General features: G+C 37.9%; 1 protein-coding gene across 1 annotated transcript in view; it reads right to left on the bottom strand.

Moving 5' to 3' along the window:
* Nucleotides 1-25,616, bottom strand: part of LOC128016668 (neural-cadherin-like) — a 242,598-nt gene that overhangs the window by 75,725 nt on the left and 141,257 nt on the right. The window contains exons 11-20 of the mRNA XM_052601356.1: nt 24,762-24,934; nt 23,358-23,525; nt 21,955-22,204; nt 18,273-18,400; nt 16,455-16,641; nt 11,201-11,344; nt 8,819-9,102; nt 5,069-6,692; nt 3,306-3,399; nt 2,163-2,347 (exon numbers count right to left, since the gene is read on the bottom strand). Of these exons, the coding sequence (XP_052457316.1) occupies nt 2,163-2,347; nt 3,306-3,399; nt 5,069-6,692; nt 8,819-9,102; nt 11,201-11,344; nt 16,455-16,641; nt 18,273-18,400; nt 21,955-22,204; nt 23,358-23,525; nt 24,762-24,934 (3,237 nt within the window). The remainder of the gene's footprint in view (nt 1-2,162; nt 2,348-3,305; nt 3,400-5,068; nt 6,693-8,818; nt 9,103-11,200; nt 11,345-16,454; nt 16,642-18,272; nt 18,401-21,954; nt 22,205-23,357; nt 23,526-24,761; nt 24,935-25,616) is intronic.

Below are 25,616 nucleotides of genomic sequence, written 5' to 3'. Positions count from 1 at the left end.
ACAGGCAGAGCAGATTTTATGGGAATAAGCTTGTGTGAGTTTGTGTGCACGTGTTCTGGTATCTCAATGAGCTAACATTGGTGTCTAAAGAGCTTCTGCATATACTTTCCATTATATTTCAATTTACAATCAGATCACTTTCTGAGATGCACAGAGCAAGCTAGAATGTCAAACCAGCAGCATTAAACAGGCCTTATGACTCTCCGTTGCCTTCAACATTTGCTCCTGAAATGGGATTTCAAATGTCAAGGAGGCATTAAATAGTAGGAAAGTCAAACATTCAGTTAGACCAGAATTCAATGCATGTTGAGACATGGCTCCAGGGATATAAACATCTTAAGTATTTGGCAAGAACATTAGCCCATACCTCAATTGACGGATGCCATTTTCATGTGCATTTTAAACAATGCCTGAAGTACTGACAGATGCTGACGTCTACTTCTGAAACCGAAAGCCTTGTTTTGATCCTTGTTTGTTTTTTTGCTGTAGCAATTCTAGGGACCATAAAACTCTTGAGGCATTAAAGATAAAATTCAAGACTCCCAAAAGGACTCAAGGTGACTGAGTGTGGAACAATTCCAACACTAGGCTTATGTCCAGTTTGGCAAACACTTTCGCACTGTAACTCACCACAACAACGAAAAATATAAATCACCTCTAAATAAATGCATGTTTCTTTTCTGAACAGATACTTTACACATGATTTACATAATCATAATTTCTCTGTAAATACTGTCTTTAAAATCCTTAAAATTGCATACTCTTCTACTTGGCATTTTTGAGTAGAATATAATGGCTGAACATAAAACGATAATAAATAAATAAAAAGGGTGTAATTTATCCATAATTATGATACCATAATCACTTCCACATAAAATAAGTTTCTTTAAAGAATGCCTTTCATTTAAATTTACTGGCAACACTATATTCTGTTGGGTTAATAGTAAACGGACACATTATTTAGTCAAAAGACTAAACAAAAATATAGGGCAAATATAATTGCACGGACCACAGTAGATTATCTGGTAAAACTATGGAAACGTAATAAAGTCACTCAGATTGTTTTTTAATGCCACATATAATCCTACTTCAATAAGGGATTGTCAGAGATTATAGAAAGCAGAGGCAGTTACATACACACTGTGGTTACAAAGTTATTTGTGAAGTCACAATAAGCAGTAATAAAAACTGCTTGCTGTTGTTCCATGCGTGCAATAAAATCAGTTGCACGGCTGAAATCAAAGAAAAATCTCTTTATAGGCTTATGAGTTTGCTATCGTCTTACATTTTATATTATGTCTCTCCATCTCCCACAAGACCTTTTCCCCCAATTCAATAAACTACACCAACCTCAGTTATAGTCCATTTAATTTCAGCTCAGTCTTGTTTTCATTAAAATGCTGACTGTCATAATGTCACCAAAGTCAATATGCCCATGAGTTTTACTGCCACTACATGGCACACTATTAACACAGATGCTGATTCCAGGCCCAAACCATCAAACCATTTTAATGTCTTTGACTGAAATAAGCAGTTGACACAGACTCGGCTCAAGTCTCAACAGTGTTGTACAGAGTGTCATTCATTATCAGTCAAATTAGCTTCAGAGCCTTCAACTATGATGATTTCAATTGGAAGTAGCACAGCAGCATTACATGCACACTGTTTAATCCATTTGCATTCCAAAAATACTAAAGAATAGTTTTACAGTAGGATAGCTTAGGTTTCAGGCTTTTAGTTCTGCACGATCAAAATGATGCATCGGAGCTGCCATTGTCATTAACCTGAGCCTGCATCTTGTTTCTTGTTGGCTGTACATAAATACCAAAGCGTGACAGAACTTCTGTGCTTTTGCAGTATCAAGGTAGCTATAAATGGTTAAACAGATGCGGAAAAGACAAGACCAGTGAAAATTCAATATGGAATTAATTTAATGAATTTATAAAAAAAAAATAATAATAATTAATAATTATATGTAAATTTTATATGTAGATTTTTCTGACTGTAATCTGGCTTTATAATTTGCAGATAATTGGAGAGAAGAAAAAAAAGAGAACAATTCACATGTGTAAAAGTTAGCACTGATTACTAATCATCTGAAATCTCATTTTAATGTCAAACAGCACCTCATCATGCTGTCATGAAGTAAATGTCACCTGTACCTGCTAATCTCAGTGAGGCTGAGTTGTAGATGGCATCGTCCCGTAGCTCTCTCACATTCACCTTCACACTAGAGATGGCATCCGGCCAAACCCCATCTGACACTCGAACTTGAAAGTCATAACTCCCAGGAGGAGCGTTCTCCTTTATGATGAGGAATCCTGTCCGCTTGTTCAGGATAAAATAACTGCAGGTAGAAAATTTGATTAAAGTGTTCAGATAGACAGACAGATAGTGTGCTCTTATTACAAAATATATAACTCTAAAACCTTTTCACAGAAGACCAACAGCCAATATATAAACAATAACAAGCCAAAGTGTAAATCTAACAGATCAACTAACACAATTCGGTGTCATTTAAAATGTGTCTAGAGACAATGAACTTCAAGAAATGGTTAGTGGAAGCTAATAGATGATTTAGAGGGTGAACCCTTGGGTTGCGACTATTTCTTTTTCTAGCATATTGCAAAAAATTTTGAACAGCAGATGAATGGCACTGAAATATAAATTTTGCTTACCTAAATAATTTACCTAAACTGAACCCAACAACTTCCCAAAACTGAAAAGTATAATTTATGGGTCAGCTTCTGACCTCAGCTTCAAATAAACATTTACACTTAAGCTTGCTGGATGTACACATGCACAGAAAATCTATAGAAAGAATGAACGAAAACAAATTAAAATATATTACAAGTTAACGTATTTCAATGAATTAATTTATTTTTGTTTCCAAATGGAGTAAACATTTGGATCTATATTCTCTTTTTAATCTTTCTCAAAGACACGAGTGTTCTCACATTATGTTGTGTGCACTGAAGATTCTGAGAGAGCGAGGGCTCAGGTGGCTATACGCTCAAGACATCTAAAAGCTGGCCTCATCTTATCATTGTATACTCCTCTCCAGTAAAGTGTACAACATCAATAGAGAAGAGCAAGAGAGGAAGAGAGATGCTGGGATGTGTGAAGAAAGGTTTTGACATTGTTCTTAGAGATCCCTTGACCCCTTTAAATAACACAAAGACTGCAGGGGAAAAAAAAAAAGTGTATGGTGCTGGGAGACGTGTATAAACATGCTACCATGTGGAGGGGATGATGCAACGATGTGGACAGAAAGGAAAATGATGTATAGAAAAAGAAGGTCTTACTTAGGAACACGTCCCTCAAAGGCATATGTCTTGTTATCCCAGTCATCTGGATCTGGTGAGTAAACCTTCCCCAGGACATTGGTTGGCATTCTCCCTGTCATTACAAAAAAAAAAAAAACCTTGTCAGGTGTAGTGTACAGTATGTATAAATGTTGAAACAATGTGCATATGCTGATATGGGGGTGTGTGATTGCATGTCACTGTAAGAATTCAGCACTGTCCACAGACAAGTGTAAGCTGAATACAGTATATATTATTCTGTATATATATATATATATATATATATATATATATATATATATATATATTATATACATTTATAACAGAGGGCAGTTGAATGCTTGATTCTGATTGTTTGGTGAATGTCAAGGTATGCGATTTCCCATTAAACACACAGCTATGAAGCAGTAACAGGTTATTAATTAATTCCATTCAGTTCTTTCAAAGGCCCCAATAGCATATAACAGCAAATTAATCAAAACCCACAGACACCGATCAAGCAAAGCAATCTGACAAACAATAGGATGAAAATTACAAACAATGTTTTTTTTTTTTTTTTTTTTTTTTTTTTATATGGAAATCATGCTTTCTTTCTCCTTTTCACAAATATACTGTACAGGCACACCGGCGGAAACATATATGTGTGCATAAACACTGCCCTGCAATTGACCATTTCAATAAAATAGTTTCACAACTGAAAAACTACATGACATCTCTCCGTAGCAAGATAGTAAGGTTGCTGTTTTTGAAGCAGGTAAACTTACAGCTTACAACTGTTAAACTCTCTCAATCTCTTATAATCACATACAGTATCAATGACTTAACCCCCTGTTACTAACCCTAAAAAAGCTAACCTAAGATTTTTAAATTATCAGCTGGGGCTCAACCTATCAACCTTGGGATGGGATGTATAAGAAATTATTTTTACACACTGTTGTTTTAAGGATAAAATTCTTGAAATAACGCTCTGAACAATTTATGGAGGTGTGGTAACCAAAATTGAAAATTCAGCTTTGCCATTATGGAATCAATTACATTAATTACAATATATATATATATATATATATATATATATATATATATATATATATATATATATATATATATATATATATATATATATATATATATATATATATATATATATATATATATATATATATATATATATATATTAGGGCTGGGCGATATATCTAACGATATGATCATGGGCATCTCATCAGTAAAGCTGCTTCCGTGATCACCGCTATAATTATAATTGGAGTGGCATTTAATAGACACAGCCTTAGATCGCTGACAAGCCACGCCATATCGCGTTCATTATCGAAGGTGATTCATCTGCGATAATGAACGCGATATGGCATGGCTTGTCAGCGATCTACGGCTCTGTCTATTAAATGGCACTCCAATTATAAGCAGGTGATGGAGATTTTAGTGGTGATCACGGAAGCAGCTTTACTGATGTGGTTTGTCTATCGTACTGCATAACTATGAAGAAACAACCTGCTTGAAAGATTTATTATATTTATGCTAATTATCAGGGACATAAAATAACATTAAACATGCCTTGGTTTATATAAACAATAACAAACAATAAAAAAGGAAAAAAATAAAACTACTTTTTTTTAAAAGATAAACCCACACACCAAATATTAGGATTAATTTAAATTAAATTGTATAAGCCGATTTAACGAAACATAATTTAACCATTACTGACCTTTTATCTGCTAGTACGTACATATGTATATTGTTAAAGCCATTACCTCTGTGACAGTTGATGAACACTTTCTTCTGTCCAGCTATGTGGGCGTGGTCATTCTCATCGCCGATGGTGATAGTGAGTGTGTTCGTGACGGTCTTCGGTGGATTGCCACTATCAGTCATGATGACAGGCAGTAGAAACTCTTTCTGTCTCTCTCTGTCGAAGGCTCTCAGGGCGGTGATGGTGGCAGTGTCATTCCCATTATCCTGCAGGTGGAAATCATTACTGTAACGATACTCCAGAGGAACAGAAAAGGAAAAGGGTGAGCCATTCTCCTCTGAATCTCGGTCCATTGCTTTCAGTAATGTGGAGCTCTGGTTAAGCTGCACAACCTGTGGGCCCAAAACATTCTCCCACACTATTGGTGCATATGCAGCCTCAAACTCAGGGCCGTTGTCGTTGACATCCAGCAGAGCCATCTGGATAGTTGCGGTGCCAGTCAATGGTGGCGTGCCATGGTCTGTCGCAAGTATAACCAAATGATGGTGTGCGACCTTTTCTCTGTCCAGCTCACTAGCCACAGTGACCAACCCAGACTGGTCCACAGAAAACAGATGGTACGGATCAGACTCTGAAGCAATACTATAAGTGATTTCACGATTCAACCCTGAGTCCAAATCACTGGCAGCCACACTCGCCACGCTAGTTCCTGAAGCGACATCCTCTCGTAAGGCTGGAAGCTGTATAAAGTGAGGAATGAAGACTGGCACATGGTCATTGCAGTCTTCAACCTCTAGAGTGCAGCGCAGCAGGCTGGAGTACTGCATATCTTCCACTTTTATGGTGAGGTTGAAGTGTTGCTCACCTGGTCTTTCGTAGTCCAGATGCTTCTTGAGACGAAGGGTTGCGCGTTGCTCCTGTCGATGACTCACCATGTAAAACTTCTGTTCGGGATCACCGGCCACCACACTAAAGGTCAGCTGACCATTTTCTCCAGCATCCGCATCCTCTGCAGCAAGCTCTATGATTGGTGTGTTGGGCTCACTGCTCTCAGGAATGCGTATGGAGCACATGCGGTCCAGGAAACGTGGGACGTGGTCATTGACATCTGTCACGTGTATAGTCGCTGTGGCTGTTCCTATCATACCTCCACCATCTCGTGCTTCCACAACCAAGACATATGAGTCAGTCTGCTCCCTGTCCAGACCAGACATTGCCACTGAAACAGTCCCAGTGGCGGGATTGATATTGAACACATCTGCTCCGCTGTTAGCTCCATTTAGGGCAGCATTACCCACAATTCTATAGGCCAGCACTGCATTTTGTCCGACAGCTGCATCATCTAGATCAGTGGCTGTCATTTCCATGACGGAAGTGCCAGGTGGGGAGTTCTCAGGTACATCACCATGGCAACTGTCTGGGGCACAAGCAAAAATAGGAGCGTTGTCGTTTATGTCCCACACGTTGATAATGACATCGGTGAAACCTGTTAGTCCCTCGCCACCCTCATCCGTTGCCAGAACCACAAAACGCCACACTGCCCGGGCCTCGCGGTCTAATGTTCTCTGAGCATAAATCTTCCCAGTCACCTCATCAATGATGAACTCGCTCTCAGCACCTTGACCATGAAGGGAATATCTCAAAGCTTCCTGGTCAGCATCCTTATCTGGGTCAGATGCTGTTACCTACAAAATCAAAGAGAATATAACAAAACTTCAGTCTGCAAAGTCTAATATAAGATCTAATAATCTATCCATCAATCCTACATCCAACACTCAAAACTTCAAACTCCTACTTGACTAAGAAAATTGAAAAAAGTCAATAATTTTTGTATGATATATATACACACACACACACTGAACAAAATTATAAATACAACACTTTTTGTTTTTGCTCTCATTTTTCATGAGCTGAACTCTCAAATATGGTTCCCAAATCTGTCTTAATGTGTGTAAGTGAAAACTTCTCCTTTGCCGAGATAATCCATCCACCGCACAGGTGTGGCATATCAAGATGCTGATTAGACAGCATGATTGTTGCACTGGTGTGCCGTAGCCTGGCCACAATAAAAGGCCACTCTAAAATGTGCAGTTTAACTGTATTGGGGAGACCGGTGTGGTCTGAAAACCATTCAGTATCTGGTGTGACCAGCATTTGCCTCATTCAGTGCAACACATCTCCTTCACAGAGTTGATCAGGTTGTTGATTGTGGCCTATGGAATGTCGGTCAACTCCACTTCAATGGCGGTGCGAAGTTGCTGGATATTGGCAGAAACTGGAACACGTTGTTGTATATGCCGATCCAGAGCATCCTAAAATTGCACAGTGGGTGACATGTCTGGTGAGTATGCTGGCCATGCAACTGGGATGTTTTCAGCTTCCAGGAATTGTGTACAGATCCTTGCAACATGGGGCCATTCCTTATCATACTGCAACATGAGGTGATGGTAGTGGATGAAGAGCACAACAATGGGCCTCAGGATCTCGTCACGGTATCTCTGTAAAATGCACCTGTGTTTATTGTCCATAAAATACACTTGCCCATACCATAACCCCACCCCCACCATGGGCCACTTGATCCACAACACTGACAGCAGCACACCGATCACCCACATGATGCCATACACGCTGTCTGCCATCTGGCCTCTATAGTAAAAACTGTGATTCATCTGTGAAAAGAACACCTCTTCAAAGTGCCAGATGCCATCAAATGTGAGCATTTGCCCTCTTAAGTGGGTTACGACGATGAACTGCAGTCAGGTCGAGACCCCGTTTAGGACAACGAGCATGCAGATGAACTTCCATGAGATGGTTTCTGACAGTTTGTGCAGAAATGATTTGGTTATGCAAACCGATTGTTGCAGCAGCTGTCCAGGTGGCTAGATGATTTTGGAGGTGAAGATGCTGGATGTGGAGGTCCTGGTATGGTGTGGTTACACGTGGTCTGTGGTTGTGAGGCTGGCTCGACGTACTGCCAAATTCTCTGAAACACCTTTAGAGATGGCTTATGGTAGAGAAATGAACATTTAATTTAAGGGGCAACAGCCCTGATGGATATTCCTGCAGTCAGCATGCCAATTGCATGCTCCCTCAAAACTTGCGACATCTGTGGCATTGTGCTGTGTGATAACATTTTGGACTGGACTGTTATTGTGGCCAGCCTAAGGCACGCCTGTGCAATAATAATGTTGTCTAATCATCATCTTGATATGCCACACCTGTGCGGTGGAAGGATTATCTCGGCAAAGAAGAAGTGCTCACTAACACAGATTTAAACCGATTTGTGAACAATATGAGAGAAATAGGCATTTTGTGTAAATAGAAAAAGTCATAGACTTTGAGTTCAGCTCATGAAAAATGGGGGCAAAAACAAAAGTGTTGCATTTTTAATTTTGTTCAGTGCATATATATATATTGAAAATGAGCCTCTCACATCTTTGGACAAATAAAGTGATGTCACTCGCTACAATTTTTTTTACTTTAATAATTATGTATGAACCTCTTGAGACTCAATCAAAATGTTGAATGCATTCAAAAGAACAAATCAATCACAGTTTTCACTATAATTAAGAAACACAGTGTTTGGGCAATTTCCAATGAATTGTTGTATTATTCCGTTTCAAAAAGCCTATTAGTGGAAGAAGAATGTGGTAAATCACACACCCATGACCTGTTTTTGTTTCATTTAGAGGGGCTCTTAACATTTTCTTTCTATCTTTTTATTTATTTATTAATGAATAGGAGCCACAAAATGTATTTTATTTCAAAATAGCAAACATGTGATCTGAAAATTGAACAGAGCTGATAATACCTTCAACACAAAGACAGGAGAACCGTCCATCTCCTCTGTCACGCTGCCGTAGTACTCGTTCACAGAGAACACAGGTGCCTCATCATTCTTATTCACAATGGTGACTATTACAGTAGCATAATCTTCCCACTTTCCATCAGAGGCCAAGACGTGCAACTTATAGAGCTTGTTCTGTTCATAGTCCAGTGGCTGGGCAATGAAGATGGTTCCGACCTCGGGCTCCATGTCAAAAACACCTCCTACATTGCCTGATGTAATTTGGTAGCGCAACTTGGCATTAGCACCTGAAAAATAAGAGCAGTTAATGAAAACAAAGAAAACTTCCTCCTCTGGCCTGAATTTTTTTTTAAGAGGAACAAAGATGAAATCAAAGACCAACACTGACACTGATATAAAGGCTACTGAACAAAAGGGTAAAAGTCAGAAGCTTCTACAAGCTGGAAAAATGTTTAGCCAAGAAAATAAATAATTATAATAATTATCTATTTTAAAATTACGATAACAAGCTTTCTTTTTGCTGCAGGTGAACAATAAACTGATTCAATGGACTTTAGAGGTTACTGTCAGGATTAGCCATGGAAACTTGGAAACTATGGAACCAATAAACTTTAAATTAGGTGAAGATAAGACTAAATTAAAAATTATCTTCTTTTTCTAAACATTTTGGTCCATGAACATATTCATTTATTTCAGATTTGTCCTGCACTAAAACTTTTCTCTGTACTTTTACATAGCTCTTGTCAGACACTTCAGACCTCAGGTCCATTCTCAGGTCTTGTCAGACACTTCAGACCTCAGGTCCATTCAGTCTCAGTGTTTGCTCTGCCACAGCAGCAGTGTAGCAGATCTATTCCGTCAAGACCAAATACATTAACATTGTCATGTGCATTACCATGCCAATCCCTCCGAGAGTTGTCATGACAGAAATTTCTTTGTGCTTATTGAATTTGCAGATACAATTTAGTATACATTTAATTTATAAGCGGACAGATGTAAGGGAATGGAGCACAAAGAAAAGTTATAGTAAATGTTTGGATCCCCTTTTGAGCTCTGTTAATTAAACAGTGAAAGATGCAATGCATGTATCGTGAGCATGTTATATTATAAAAAAATGTATTACTCCGATGTTATTATGTATTTAGAACTTATCTCTCTGAAGTAGGTAATAAATGCAAAGAGACTCCATAGAAACAGATAAGCAAACAGAGCAAAAACACTCCTGCTTAACAGTCCTTCAGATCTTGCAATGTGTTTGGATATCCCTGCTGGTACAAGGTTAATGAATAGGGAATGACACATTAGGAGCCTTATCGCCATTTCATCTTCACCATCTCGTGTTGGCTAGGGTACTACCACAAAATTGCATTAGGGAATATTAGCATTTTCTGCTAATGCACAAAATCAAGCGCAGCTTCCTTATGAAAGTGCAGATGTACTTTGATGTCTCGCCAGTTTCCTGTGGCTCTGCTCCAGTGGCTGCGAGTCTTAAGTCAGCGCTGCGGTGAAGGCGGAAATCTATTCATCAGGGTAAAGCTTTGGGCTCAAGGAATGTCCAGCAACTCCAGGCTGTATTATGACGAATGACTGATACAATAATTCCCTTCCTCACTTCTGCATCAAATCATAGATTCAACTGGACCACAGGGAATTATGTGCTTCAGTAGTGCATCTATATACCAAGACGGGCTGGCTGATGAATTATGTAGACTATCCTCTTTGTGTGTTTCTGGAGTGTGTTATAAAACAAAAATATTAGCCAAGGCTTTTCCATGGCAATGTATGAGGCTGGTGGTTATCTTGGGAGCAGCATTTGTTAGGTTCTCAAGGTATATTGATGAGGAACCAACTCTCTCCGTCTCTCTTTCATGAATGGTTCAGATGTTATAGCATGGAGCAGAAGAATATGAGAGCATTAGCCTGGAGACAAACTCAAACTCATGGGAACATGTTTTAACCGTGGTTCATTAATATCGCTGTGTGCTAGCCAAGCCCTGTGAGAGGTTTATGCCCTAATGTAGTCAAACTGCAGTATCACTGTAAATATAGAAATAATATTTCCCTTTTTACTTGATCTTCCTTTTTTTCCATATTTAAAATTTCCTAATTATTCTTTAAATATAAAATGAAATGTATAATAAAAATGTAAAATTTTACCTCATAATTAAACATGTCGTTGATTTTATTCTTCTTCATTAATTAATTATTCTTCATTTCCCTTACAATTTGTAGAAAATATATTAACACCTGAGCTGTGATGTCGGGTTCTAAATCTATGACCCTCATTTTCACCCCTAGTCAACACTCCATATTTTCCCACTTCCGTCTTACAAATGAGCAAACTGATCTACCCATCATCCAATGCCCCTCCTCATCTTCACATACCTTCATCTTCATCATTAGCGCTGACTGTGAGGATGGTGGAGCCCACGTCAGCATCCTCATCCACGTCGACTTCATACACAGACTGAGCAAACACTGGCTTGTTATCATTCACGTCGCTGATGAAAATACGCACATACGCAGTATCTGACAAGAGTAGAAAAACACAAGATTAGCAATCTGTGTTCAGACACTCTCATCTTTACTTCACTTTTCTTGTATTTCTTACATTCGAGTGTTTGCCTCTGTCATTTCCCACTTCTCTTTCTCCATCTCTCCTCCCTCCCATCTTTGGAAATATCTGACATTTCATTCCAATTCTGTCAAATCACTGTGTCTTCTGTTTGTCTCATTCAATTTAATATATATATATATATTAGGGGTGTAACGATACGCGTATTCGTATTGAACCGTTCGGTACGAGGCTTTCAGTTCGGTACGCGGTACGCATTATGTACCGAACGGTTCATTGGACTAATTAATTATATTTGGAAAAAAAAAAAAAAGTGAAATATAATGATATGCGTTCAACAAGGTAGCCCAATAACCCAAACGACGTAACAGGCAACGCCCCTGACACCCCGAAGAAGAAAAAAAACACCAACTTATATGTTTATGTTAGGCTACTCAGTCAGGCGCTCGCTCACTAGGTACGCGCTGAGTGAGCGAGCAGTTCATGCACGGTACGCGGTGGCCAATGCGTTTAACAGACCAGAAATAGAAGATCCTCCAATAACCAACAGATCTGGTGTTTGGGTGCACTTTGGATTCCCTGTAAGCTATAATGGTGAGGGCAAGAGAGTGGTGGATAAAAAAACAATGGTATGTCGCATCTACATGACAATAGGGTACACCAGCAGGAATACTTAAAACATGTCAACTCATTTACGCCGACATCACCTTATTGTGTCAGTATCTGGGAAAAGACGAAAAAAAAAAGAGAAACATACACGCAACAAACTATCCCCGCAGCATTTAGGCAGACATTTCCAGCGGATTCAAAAAGGGCAAAATACATCACCGCAGCGATTGGTAGGCTTCAAAAATACCTATGGCAGCCACATATCCATTTATGATTAATATACATATATATATATATATATATAGAAGAGTTCAGATGCAAAAGCCTCTAAATGCCATCTGAAATTATCATCTAAAATTAGGATTTTTATTAAGCTCCTAATGCATAGGTTGAGTCATTTTACTTTAGTGGCAATGTGCAGGTCCTTTTCCAGGCTATTAAAGTGAAATAACTGAACATAAATATAGAAACTTGATAAAAATCCTAATTTTAGATGAAAATTTCAGATGGCATTTAGAGGCTTTTGCATCTGAACTCTTCATATATATATATATTAATCATAAATGGATATGTGGCTGCCATATTGGGACCTTACATGTTTCCCAACCCCTTACCGGTTTCAAACTTCCAATAAAGGTGAGGACACCTCATCCTATTTCAGTGAAAGGCCTATTAAATTATCCAACACACTTTAATTCCAATAATGAATACATTTTAGACTTTATTTCACCTTATTTCCACTTTTTAAATATTTTATTCATTTTTATTTAAACATAAATGTCTCTACGAGCTGATATGCGACTGGAACAAGAAGAATGGAATCAGAAAAAAAGCAGATTCAAACTTGGGATGGTTGCATTCAAATCACTTATTCACACTAATGTTGTTGTCGGTCCAAAACGTGGTGACATTCTTTATTCAATGGAACATATAACAAGATATTTTGAAGAATACTAGTCACCGAACATTTTGGTAACCATTAAAAATAGTTTTTTTTAATTTGTTTATATATTTTATGTTCCACTGAAGAAAGTCATACGGGTTTAGAATGACAGGAGAAATGTCATTTTTAGGTGAACTACCCCAAAAACTGGAAATAAAATCCTATACTTTAAAGAAACAGAAAAACCTAAATAATAAAACATGCCGTGACCTTTTCAGAGCTTTCAGTTCAGTCAGGGCTGTGAGGCGGATAGATTCTGATTCAAGTCTTGATCCCGTTCTCTTTCTGACATGTTATGTTGTGTAAAAAGAGCACAGCATACGCTAAGCTGCCACTCTTTGACAGGTTGGCATATTATTCAGAGACCCGCCATGAAGACGTGGTCATGTTTTCCCCTCACAGATGCAGAGGCATGACTGTTGTGTGATTTTCTGCTCAAAGAGCACTCGTGTTGTTTTGTTTCATTGTCATGTTGACATTTTTGACAGCATCTTAGTACATTTAGCATTCACATGTTGCTGAGTAATTATGTGTGTGTTCATATGACTCTCCGCTAATCAACACTCAACAGTCTCCTGTGTGCTCGACCATATTTGACACTGCTGTGTTGTCAATTTGATAATCTACATTTGTGTATTTCACTACAGTTATAATGTGTTGGAGTGCACAACTTCTCCTCTGTTTGGAGTGCAGGGCAAATATTGAGCAGACAGACAGCACTGGGAGAGAAGAGAGAGAATTCATTTCTTTCTCAGACTGTCCCAGCTTCTCCCTGATATTTCCCCCTCTCCTTTGGCACCTTCATCAACATTTAAACCGGCGACTTTTGTCTAAATGACTTCAAGTGTTAGTAGATTATTTAGGCAAAGCAAAGGCAAAAGAGATATTGTTAATATTCCACACAATGAATGAAAAATCCATTTGTGTGAGATTCTGGCTAGCCCTGTGGTCTAACAAATCGAATCAAACTGTCACGCTGTCTATATTAAACAAGGATTATGCAATGTAATATTTTATGCAGCTAATGGAAATATTCCCCTGAACTTTAGATCCTCTTTAGCTCTGTATTGTGAAGATCACAACCCCACTGGCTACGTTCAAACTGTCAGTGGTTGTGACTGACAGCTGTAATTACTATCTTACATTCTTGTTTTATTGGAAGCTTCAGTGACCATATTGACACTGACAAACACAAGCATTATATAAGGTCTACATGATTCCTGAATGTCTAAGGGAGGCATTTTGGTTTTAAAATGACTTATGTGTAAGTCGTAACCACACTGTGTGTGAATTAAATGGTATTTATAGCAGTCTTATACTGACTGCAAGTGTGATTTTGCTTTTATACAACAGTTCATGAAGTTGATATTGAATACATTTCTTTCCAGACACAATTGTCAGCAGTGACATTTACTTTCCATTAAGAAGAGATATTTGCCCCCTCAAACTGATTTCAAGAAGTGTATTATATATACACTATTTTATGTTAAATTCTTACATTTTATTAAATTTAGTTAGGGTTAACCATAATGCTGTTATCAATCAAATGAAATCAGTGCCAACAAAATTCATCTTTGGACTGCAGATGTGGCTCAGAAGCTGCATATGTAGTTGCACAGTAAATAATGTCATGAGATTAAAGTTTTTGAATAAACTCTAATCTCATGACATTATGAACTGCTTTATTTAAGTAAACAAACAAACAAACCAATCTTTATATATTTTTTGATCAAAGAAATGTGAAATGTTTAAAGTAAAATTAAATGACACTTTAAAGGGGGGGGGGTGAAATGCTATTTCATGCATACTGAGTTTTTTACACTGTTAAAGAGTTGGATTCCCATGCTAAACATCGACAAAGTTTCAAAAATTAAGTTGTACGTTTGAAGGAGTTCTGTTCTGTTTCTGTTCCAAAAATACTCCTTCCGGTTTGTTTTCGGAAGTTTCGGAAATTTTTTTTCAAGTATGGGTCTGTGTGACGTTAAATGGAGTGGAATTTCCTTATATGGGCGCGCGCTCCCGTATAGCAGAGCACTGAGAGCACAACAGACATTCACTGATCAGAGCGAGAGCATCGCGAAATGTCACAAAAGAAGTGTATTTTTGGTTGTGAGGGCAAGACAACCCTGCACATATTACCAAATAAAAAAAAAAAAACAGCATTAAGGGACCAGTGGATGCTTGTTTTACAAACAAGGCCCAGTTTGACGCCGGATTTGCACATCGTTTATTTCTTAAGGATAATGCAGTCCCAACGAAAAAGGGTCACGATCGTGTGTTGGAACCGCAATTGGATGAGTAAAACTGCTTCAAATATCTCTGTGTTGTTAACTTAGCTATCGGCACGTAAGCACATCAAGTAAACAACATGCGATGTTGGCATCAAACTGCACTTTCCACATGTACAGCTTAAAAAAAAAAAAAAAAAATGTTGGATGTTTTTTTCCTCACGGTAATGTCACAGCTTCCAAACGCTCTCAATGCAAAAGCCTACTGGCGCTCGTGATTCTTTAGCTCCGCCCACACGTCAGGCCTCCAGCGGCTCATGTTTTTCCGGGAAAAATTGGTACAGACTATCTTTCTCTTATGAATATAATAAAACTAAAGACTTTTTGGAGTTATGAAGGATGCAGTACTACTCTATAAGTACTCAAGATTAACAGGATATTGAGTGAAAACGAGCATTTCACCCCCCCCCCCCCCCCTTTAAATATTAAACTAAAACCACCCTTTGTGGCAGCAAACGACTGTCTTGATGAGTGAGTCTTCGATTCAGTCGTTCATTGAATCGATTCATTCAAGTGGCTGATTAATTCAGGAACCAAGCAAGTGGACGTCTTCCTAAAGGGTCATTGATTTATTGATCTGCCTAATTAATTTAAAAAACCCAGTGCTGTTTTGTTCATAGAAGTGCAACAGTTTTGTTGTGGCTTTGTTTGGATTTAGTTTCATTGGTCATTGGTAATTCACTTAATATTGACACGTTGTGTATTGGACTGTAAAATCATTATCATATCAGCACTTTTGCTAATATTTGGGAAAAACAGTTTGCATTGATATTACTTAACTATATAATATATATATGTTATAAAAATAAAGACAAGAACTCATACAGGGGCACTTTCTGGCCCAACTCAAAATTTATTGGCATTTTTTCAGTCATTTTGGTGTTAACTTTGACCCATACTCCCATTAATTTCCAACCCTGATTGTCAGTTACTTTGTGTATTTCTGCACCACACACAACAGTAGAATTCCTTAATAAAAGTGGTTTAATTAATTAGTTCTATTAATGATTCAATGACCGAACTGTGGCCATCTATTGATTTACAAGCACGTAACAATGTTACAAACAGACATTCAGTCCCAGTGATTTTGGACTGTAAAATTTTTGTAATGCTACTCAACTAATCAGATTTGAGGACAGGCAGTAACTGTTGTATAATTTATAATAAGTGTGAATATCAGCTTTAACCATTTATTGTAACTCTGCCAAATAGGGTTCACTGTACCTGAGTTAGGCTGTCCATGTTTCCCTGGCCTGCCTGATTCCCAGCCATCTACTGACTTCACTTCCAAAAGGTAAGATCCCTTGGTCTCTCGATCAAACACAGCCTCTGTGTAGATGGTGCCCAGCTCTGGATCAATGCGGAAGTACTGATAGTCTCCACTACGGTCATTCAGTAGGGAGTATGAGATCTGAGACACAATAAAAAAAATAAAAATAAAAAAAAAAGTCAAAAATAAATTAAATACAGAGGAGAAATAGTTCCAAACCTGTCAGGGTCAAACAGGGTTGTGTTTAAAAAAACGTATTAACAATTAACACTGGCCTGCCTATGTGTATGTATATGTGTGTTAAATGCTATTCCGCCTTATCTAACCACATGTAATTAAACAATGCAACCTTTTCCTCATAATTTATTCACCAACCGTTCTGACCTGAAACTGAGACCTCCTGTTGTGTGTTCTGTCAGCAATGCCTGTAACGCACATTGGCAATTTCCCAGCAGGTAAAGCAGAAATCAAGGCCATTCAAGTTAAGAATAATGAAGATAATTTAGATAGCCAAAACTGTTGAATTGACGAAGAAGTGCCAACTGCTGTTTCAACAAGGCCCAAACAACAATTACCAGACAAGCTGCTCTGAATGGCTGCACTAAACCAGCATGGTGTGAGTATTAAATGATGCCCTGCTGGCCACATTAGAGTCGAGAACACAAGTAAGAGGCTGAATTAAATGTAGAAGGCATAATACAATGATTGCAGGGGTCAGATTAATAAAACATGCAGCAAACCCCATCTGGCACAAAGGGGCTGTGTGAGGGGGTGTTGTAAGAGAAAAGAATGATATTGGCATTCACACCCACAAATGGTACTCATTACTGAGCCATTGCATGGCATTTGTAATTCAGAGGACTGTTGAAAGGCCCCTCTATAAAAAAAAATGCATAGAGACATGAACATTTAATCACACCCTTCAGAGCCAGTGTCCACAGCATGGCTCAACAACAAGGATTTCAGAACAGTCACATGTTCACTATTGGCCAATAGATCAACAGAAACATACTCAAAAGATTGTACGTATGTATGTATAGTAGTTTTTTTTTTTTTTTTGTAGGTTTATACAGCAAGGACAAAAGCAAATATTTCAAATACATTTGCTAATAAGCTGTTTTTGAACTTTCTATTCATCTAAATGAACATAAAAATGTATCTTAGTCTCCACAAAAACATTAAGTAGCCAAATTCTGAATGATCATGTGACCACATTCCTGGAGGACCCCCATCACTGCACGTTTTGCATGTATCCTTAATCAAACAACCCTGATTCAGTTCACCTGCTTATTAGTAGAGACTCACACACTTGAAATGGGTGTGTCAGGCAAAGGAGACATGCAAAATGTGCAGTGCTGGGGGTCTTCCAGGAATGTGGTTGAGAACCACTGAACTAACAGATACTTTCTAATGTAATACTATTTCACAGAATGACAGACTGCATATAATTCTAATAAACAAATATAACTGATATTGCATTGAATGTGTGCAGTACATACATTTATCTACAAAATAATGAAATCTAAAAGTTACATATTGTATATGTTTGTCTTGCCATTGAAATATGACGGAGGTCATAGTGAGATACAGTATCAAGATCATTTAATTCATCCACATTTAAAGCAAGGTTGTATCACAAATGTTCTTTGAATTTTACAGATCTTTCAACAGTGAACATAATGTTTAGCATAGTGTACTGTATGAGTACAGTGTTAACAGATGGAGGTTGACTGAGTGAATAGCTATTTCAATTGAAAAACACTATTTCATACCTTCCCATTCAGTCCCAGGTCAAGATCATTAGCTGAAACTTGAAGAAGTAGAGTCCCAATTTCCGCCCCTTCAGTCACAGATGCCTCGTATATGGAGGAGGTGAAGAATGGAACGTTGTCATTGACATCTGTCAACAGCAGACAGTCAAACGGTCAAACTTGACAAACAAGTTGTATGAAATTTTCATCAGTTTTTTTTTTTTTGCATATAAAAGAAAAAAGACTTTCAGTTGGCTTTATTATAAGTCTGTTACACACTGATATTGGGCTCCCTGTCATTCAAAGAAAAAAATAATAATGTGGCCTTGGCTTGGATATTTACATTTAGGCATGTTTCATCCCTGAATAAATAAGCTTTCCATTGATGTAAGGTTTATTAGGATCGGACAATATTTGGCCGAGATACAACTATTTGAATATCTGGAATCTGAGGGTGCAGAAATAAATAAATAAATCGAAATACTGAGAAATTTGCCTTTAAATTTGTCCTAAATAATTGTTAGCAATGCACATTACTAATAAAAAATTTACAAAATATCTTCAAGGAACATGATCTTTACTTAATATCTTAATGACTTTTTACATAAAAGAAAAATCTGTATTTTTTATACATTTTTGCACTTTTTTTTTTTTTTTTTTTTTTTTTTTTTGACTGTTGCTAAAAATATACCCCAGTGACTTAAGACTGGTTTTGCTGTGTGCAGCTCTTTGAAGCCATCAGAATTCTGTCTGGACTCGTCCATGGTACCAAGAAGTTTGGCCTGGAATACTTGGAGCACCACCATTGTGGAAAGTTTAATAATATAACATAACATAAGTAAAATAACATATGACTCCTGATTATTCTCAACATGGGGACAGGAGAGCTTTCAATCAATAAATGGGGGGGGGGGGGTAACTAGCGATACTTATTTGAAAAGTAACAGATATTTACTTGTAAATTAAAAAGTACTTGAAAAAGTAATCTGATTACGTAACTCACATTACTTGTAATGCATTAACCTGAACACTGATCAACAGTAGTGAGAGAATAAGAAGTAGGGGGATTAATGCACTAAATAGGGGGCGTGCCACATCCAGGTGAGTTCCTTGTGAACTGCAGGCAGGAACAGGGGGCAGGTCGTTGGTGGGAGTTATGTTGACGACATCCTGACATCCTCTACAGCCTTGATTAGAACTTGGATCAGCTCACTGTCCACACTGGGCTGTGTTGTCTGCGTCAGAGGTGGGGTTTCGGGCCCTTCGCCATAATATGCCCCCTCTTCAGCATTCTAAAAGCAGTCAATGACGTCAAGTACAGCCTCCTCCTCAGATCTGCTTGAGGAAATCAAGCTGCTCACAGCTGATGAGGGGCACTGATCCTCACATGTGAAGCAAAGAGACTGTTGAAAATAAACTCTGGTTTTCCATCAGAAACAAATCTGACTTATCTTAACTCTGACATTACGTCTTATCAAAGCTTTATTACATTAGTGGATTCTGTGTGTTCAAGAGGAAAGACCAAGCCTACTCTCCTAAAATATGCTGCTCCCAGTACTAGAAGGGACATGAGGACATTGGAATTTAGGGTAAGATCTTTAATGGGTTCAATGATTCCAGAAACTAATCACCATCTGATGTACTCTGAGGTTTTAATTTTCTATCAGCCAAAGCCGTAAACCATGAATTAAACAGGAAGGCCAAATCCATTACTAACCCCCCCCCCCCCCCCCCCCCCAGCAATCCCTCATTTCGCTCTGCCTCTCTTTTCTCTCTCTCTCTGTCACTCGATCCCTCGCCATCTCTTTTGAACACTGCAATGGCTGTAATCTTAAATAGAGAAAGAAGGGCTGGTGTAAATAAGTCAAAAGCAACAGAACATATTAATTATATATTTGCGGCATACACGGAACTATAAAGTATTTCCAATGAAGATATTACCATTAAGGTCACAAAACCTATGTATCCAGTATCCTCATACAACTACGATGTATTAACATACATATTTTAAGAATACAGAATTAAAAAAAAATATTTGTTAATACAACTAAAAACATAGGACTGGTAAGCGATTAAAATTTTTAATCTAATGAATTACATGATGTGGTGATTAATTAATTGAATTAATCGTACATCAAATTTGGAGAAATTACTCCCAATAGATCATTTAAAGTCATTGTTGTGTAAAGCATCAAACAGAGATTACAAAACGTAGGTTCAGCAAGAAATATTTTGTTTGCTAAAATGTATTAAATATATATTGGACCATGTTAGTAAATTATGACAGAATTGTAATTTCTGGTTGGGTGAACTATAACTTTAATAATTTATTTTCTAAATTGTATTATTATATCTATGATAATATTAAATTATTGTTTTATAAAATTGCCGGTAGGTGGTGGTAAATGTCTTAATGATTAAGTAATGGAGTCATTTATTCATTCGATTTGTTCAAATGGCTGATTCATTCAGGAGTGAAGCAAATGATTCCTTATGAATGGTTCATTGACTCATTAGGCTTGTTCGAACTGAAGCGGGTCATCACCATCAGACCGATCAGTGTGTGACATCAAAGTACCGCAAGAGCTTTAGAAAGCATATGGCTACTTGTGCTTTTGAATCGCTTTCACAGTACTTTGATGTCATACACTGATTGGTCTGTGCAGCGCCACTTCAAAGCCTACTCATATGCAAATGGTTAAATGCGCCAAATGGTTCACGCAAAACGTGGATTAAGAAATGAAATGCCGCTGTAGGTTGCTCGAAATTAACAGTTCTGCTTTGTCTTTAACTTCTGGTTGGCAAAATTTATCAAAACCGACAACATTGTGTCTAAAATAGCACAATATTATCTTAATGAACTGTTGTATAAGATGAGTATCACATACACAGAAGTGTGATATTGCACTTAGCCTACTTCTTGTCTGATATTTCTTAACTATGTGATGTAAATATGAGACACAATCTCAAATGGGCGTTTTGCCCCATATCTTGAATTTTAGGGACATTTTCTAGGCTCCATCACGCAGTAAGTTGTTGTTCTGCCTCATATTAGTCATCAATCGACTGTATGAAATGGCAGATGATCCACATAGGTCTGGGGCGGGGCAAGTGCATCAAATGCATTAATAATTTTAACACGTGATTTTTCTCCATAATTAATTAATCCAATTAATGCATTAAATTACAAGCCCTACAATAAATAAATAAATAAATAAATAATCTTCAAAATCTGGGTTTACATTGTGGTGATCGTGCAGGTCTGATATAAATCACTGAATAGAGAGTTCTATGTAAACTTTATGAACTATGCATGTAGTTATAAACTAAGTTCAAAATAACTGAAAGGACATGAAGTAGATATTACAGAAAGGTATTACAGGCCTGAAACATCTGAGCATGGCTTTAAATTAAATGTAAAATCATAAAAACATGCATATGTTTGTCCTTCACTGTACTGGTTGTGCATACAAGGTACTTTTAAATCTGATCTAAGTTCATGAAAGGTTTACACGGAACTCTCTATTCAATGATTTATATAAGACCTGCACCACTTATTTTTTGAACTGGACTGAGCTAAATCAACTTTTACATAAGGGTTTTTTCATTCTGATTGAGTTAAAGGATCAGTTGGACTATCAGACTACACAAGAGACTGCACAGATAGGAATACACTGGCAATAGTAAATAGGATATCCTTTACCTGTGATGTTTATGTGAACAGTAGTGAAGGCAGCCAGAGGAACAGGAGCCACGTTCTGAGCTCGAACCCTAAGCATGAAGTTGCGGGTCGTCTCATAGTCCAAGGGCTCTGCGACAAGTATAGAGGCAGAGCCATCTTCACGATTCGGGGTTAGGTAAAAACGAACAGGCATGTTGCTCTCTGGCACCAATCCATCCTCCAAGTTATAAGTAACCCTCGGGTCGCCCAGTGGAGAGGTGGCCTTGATAGTCTGCCAGGGGGAAATTGTTTAACATTCACATATACACTACCATTCCAAAGTTTGGGATCAATATAATTTTAATTTCATTTAAATAAATACAATTGTAATTATTTTATACAGCAATTATCCATACAATTGATAAAGTGATCAGTTTCCTAATGTAAATGTTTTTTTTTTTTTTTTTGACCACCAAATTGGCATATTAAAATTATATTACTATAAAATACTGTAGTGCAATATTATAGTTTTTACTGTATTTTTGATCCAAAATGCAGCAACTTCTGCCCTTTGTTCCTCCTTGCACTTTATTTATGCTGATCTTCATGAAATGCTCATCTGCATTAATAATGGTCTTAATGGCAATAAATGTATTCCAGGAAATTCAGCAAATTAATGCTTTCAGTGCATTTGTAACCGAATGAAAATGAAAAAAAAGAAGAAATGTCCATAAATTATCCAATGATTCAGTGATTGGCTGACTTCCTAAATATTGAATGTAATGAAACAACATCCTGAAAATTTGAAGCGAAGGATCAGATGATTCATGGCAGGGCTACAGAAACGCTGCTTGAGGTGGGGATTGGAGCTTAGAGAATCTTACAGCATCTTACCATTAGTTTAAATGGCCTGTGTATGTGTGTGTGTGTGCCTTTGTGTACTTGTGGATTTGTGACAGGCTATGTGAAGACTCTGTGTGGTCAAGCAGAAAGCACAAACTGTCAGTCGCAACCGCCTGTACGTGACAGTAAAGTCGACAGTGTCTGGGAACTCAAGCCCCTCAAGGAATACCCAGAACCATATTGTGGGATTAAAAATTATCCACATCGTTCATAGCATTCCTTCAATGCACGCTTGAAAGACATGGTCATTAATGGAGCGCCTCACAGGTGTGTTTCAAAGGCCAAAGTTATAAATCACTTAGCAGAATCTGTATGTTTGTTTTGCCTCTTCGTTTCACATTCACAGTATATTTAGTATTGGTGATATCAACATCTTTATGTAATGAATATCTGTAGAACCACTGACAGTCACTGTTTGTTATCCTGTATGACATTGATCTTGTTATTAAGTGCAGTAAAAGCAGCCATAAAACTACAAAATTCATATATTTTTGTAGAGATCTAGTAGTTTATAAATGTTTAGCATTATGTTAAGTGCATACCACTACTGGAGTGTCTCTGACAATGTTTTCAGGTATGACGACCTCATATTTGTCCTTCTCCCACTGTGGAGGCTGGTTCTTCACGTTAGTGATGGTGACTGCCAGCTCGACTGAACTGCTCCGATTGCCTCCATCTGTAGCAATGATCTGCCTGCTGATGTAGGTCCTCTGGAAACAACCAAACAATTATTGAGACTTCAAATACAATTTAAGACTGAAAATTTTATTAAATCTGCAATCCCAGAGTGAAATCTTTGAGAAAAAGAAGGAAAAACAGTAAAAAAAAAAAAAAAAAAGAAAAAAAGTAAGACACGCCCAGTAAAATGGCCCCGCCCTTGTCACTTGACTGACAGGTTTCAGTGTAGACGTTGGAAATTCAAATGCAAAATTCAAATGCGATTCCATTTGAGTTTTGGCAGTTTACGTGCACAGTGCACACTTGACTTGACTTAAAATAGAACACTTTTTACAGCATAAATGTGAAAATGTTCAGTTGTTTTATTTTTTATTTAAGAAGTTGATCCTGCGCAAAGAATATATTCTTGGCATCAAAACTACAACACTAAGGATGACCTTTAAATGGAACTGTGTCAAGTGTTTCAACACAACAGATAGATCCATCACTGTAATCATTGTCATCTCACAGCAGATGCCTGTGTATATCAGCAAAATCACAGAAGCTGTCCGTGTACACAACATTCAGATTTGTATAGCTGGCTGTCTGCAAGTCGAATGATGCGAAATTATCACAAATTTCACCCACCCTCTGTAATCGGACAAATGAAATATACAAATGCTCAACACGGACACACAAAGCCTTGCCATATACACCAGCTGACACAAGACCTTGGTAGTCATAGCAACCGTTTTACAAATGTCTCTTGTCAAAGTTAGTCCAATATCAGTGTCTTTCAAACCTAAACAAACAAAAACAAACAGCCCATCAGTAATCACTATTGATGCTTAAACAAGTCTTTTGTACTTCTCTGCGAGGTTATTCCTCTCATCAACTTTACAAAAACAAGCTGAATCTGTAAAAGACCTTGTTACCACCAAATCAATCATCTGAGCAGAGTGCTGTGAGAAACAGTTGTGGACCTGCTAAATCATTCACACCGCAGCATCTTAAAACTTCACACAAGAACTATGTAATATTCATGTTGCAAGCACAATTTTGGATCTGTTTTCACACACCTCAAACTCCTGCCCTCTGGGAGGGTTTAATGATGAATCATTCTGTTGGAAACTATTCCTGAGAAAGTTCAAGTCTGAAACTTGCTTTTTAAAATGCGACTTCTTGATGGAACGGAGCACCCACACATACAGGTGAACTCACTATTTCAACTATCAGGACTTCACACAGTACAAAATAAGCCCAAGTTGGCTGTTTGGAGCAGGACTCACCTGCGAGATTGCCTGGTCCACGTAGATCCAGCCAGTGAGTGGATTCACACGTAGATACTCCGGCTGCTCCTCGGACATGGAGTAAGTGATGGCCGCGTTAGTGCTGTAATCATCATCATGCGCAGCCACTCGCAGAAAACTGGTCCCGATCATGGTGTCCTCACGTAAGAAGTCTGTTAGTGGCAAGACTCTGATTATTGCACTGGAAACACGCACATCCTCTGATCCTATCTTTGAAATTGGATGTGCAAGATACTTCGCTAAATCTTAACCAAAATAAATTAATTTAAAAATCATTTTCATATATAGTTCTGTGATGTAGTGTTAGGCATGTGTAAGGAAAATGACTTTCTCCACTAAACAGCTTTAGATAAAGCTTTGTTAATGATCTTATTGGCTCTATACATGTTTGTTTACATGCATTGATAAATCCCTCAAGCACTATATGGAAAATCATAAAAAGCATCTGTGACAGGTGGGGCGGGGCCGAGAGCCGTGGGAACAGAGCGAGGTCGGTGGAGTGATTGGGAAATGAGCGACACTTGCTCCACTCGCCGGTCTCGCGTCCCACGGAAGAGCTCCGGAAGGATACAAAAGAGGAGCGATGGCAGTGAAGGACGAGAGAGGACAAGGCCTGGATAGAGGTAAGTCAGCGGTATTTATACTATGGTATTGATTACTTGATTGTGGTCCACCGGTGTAGATTAGGCTAAGTATCTGATGTGCTCCTTCTGAACCTTGTTAATAAAACATCATTTTGTTTTACACAGTTCAGTCGCGAGACAACTCTTTGGTAGGTTGAGTTTTATAAATCTTGCCTTATTTTCATGTGTGATGTGGACAGACAAATTGGTT

This window comes from Carassius gibelio, chromosome A7 (genome assembly GCF_023724105.1).
Source record: "Carassius gibelio isolate Cgi1373 ecotype wild population from Czech Republic chromosome A7, carGib1.2-hapl.c, whole genome shotgun sequence".
NCBI lineage: Eukaryota > Metazoa > Chordata > Actinopteri > Cypriniformes > Cyprinidae > Carassius > Carassius gibelio.
This window is presented reverse-complemented; position numbering and strand designations above follow the sequence as displayed.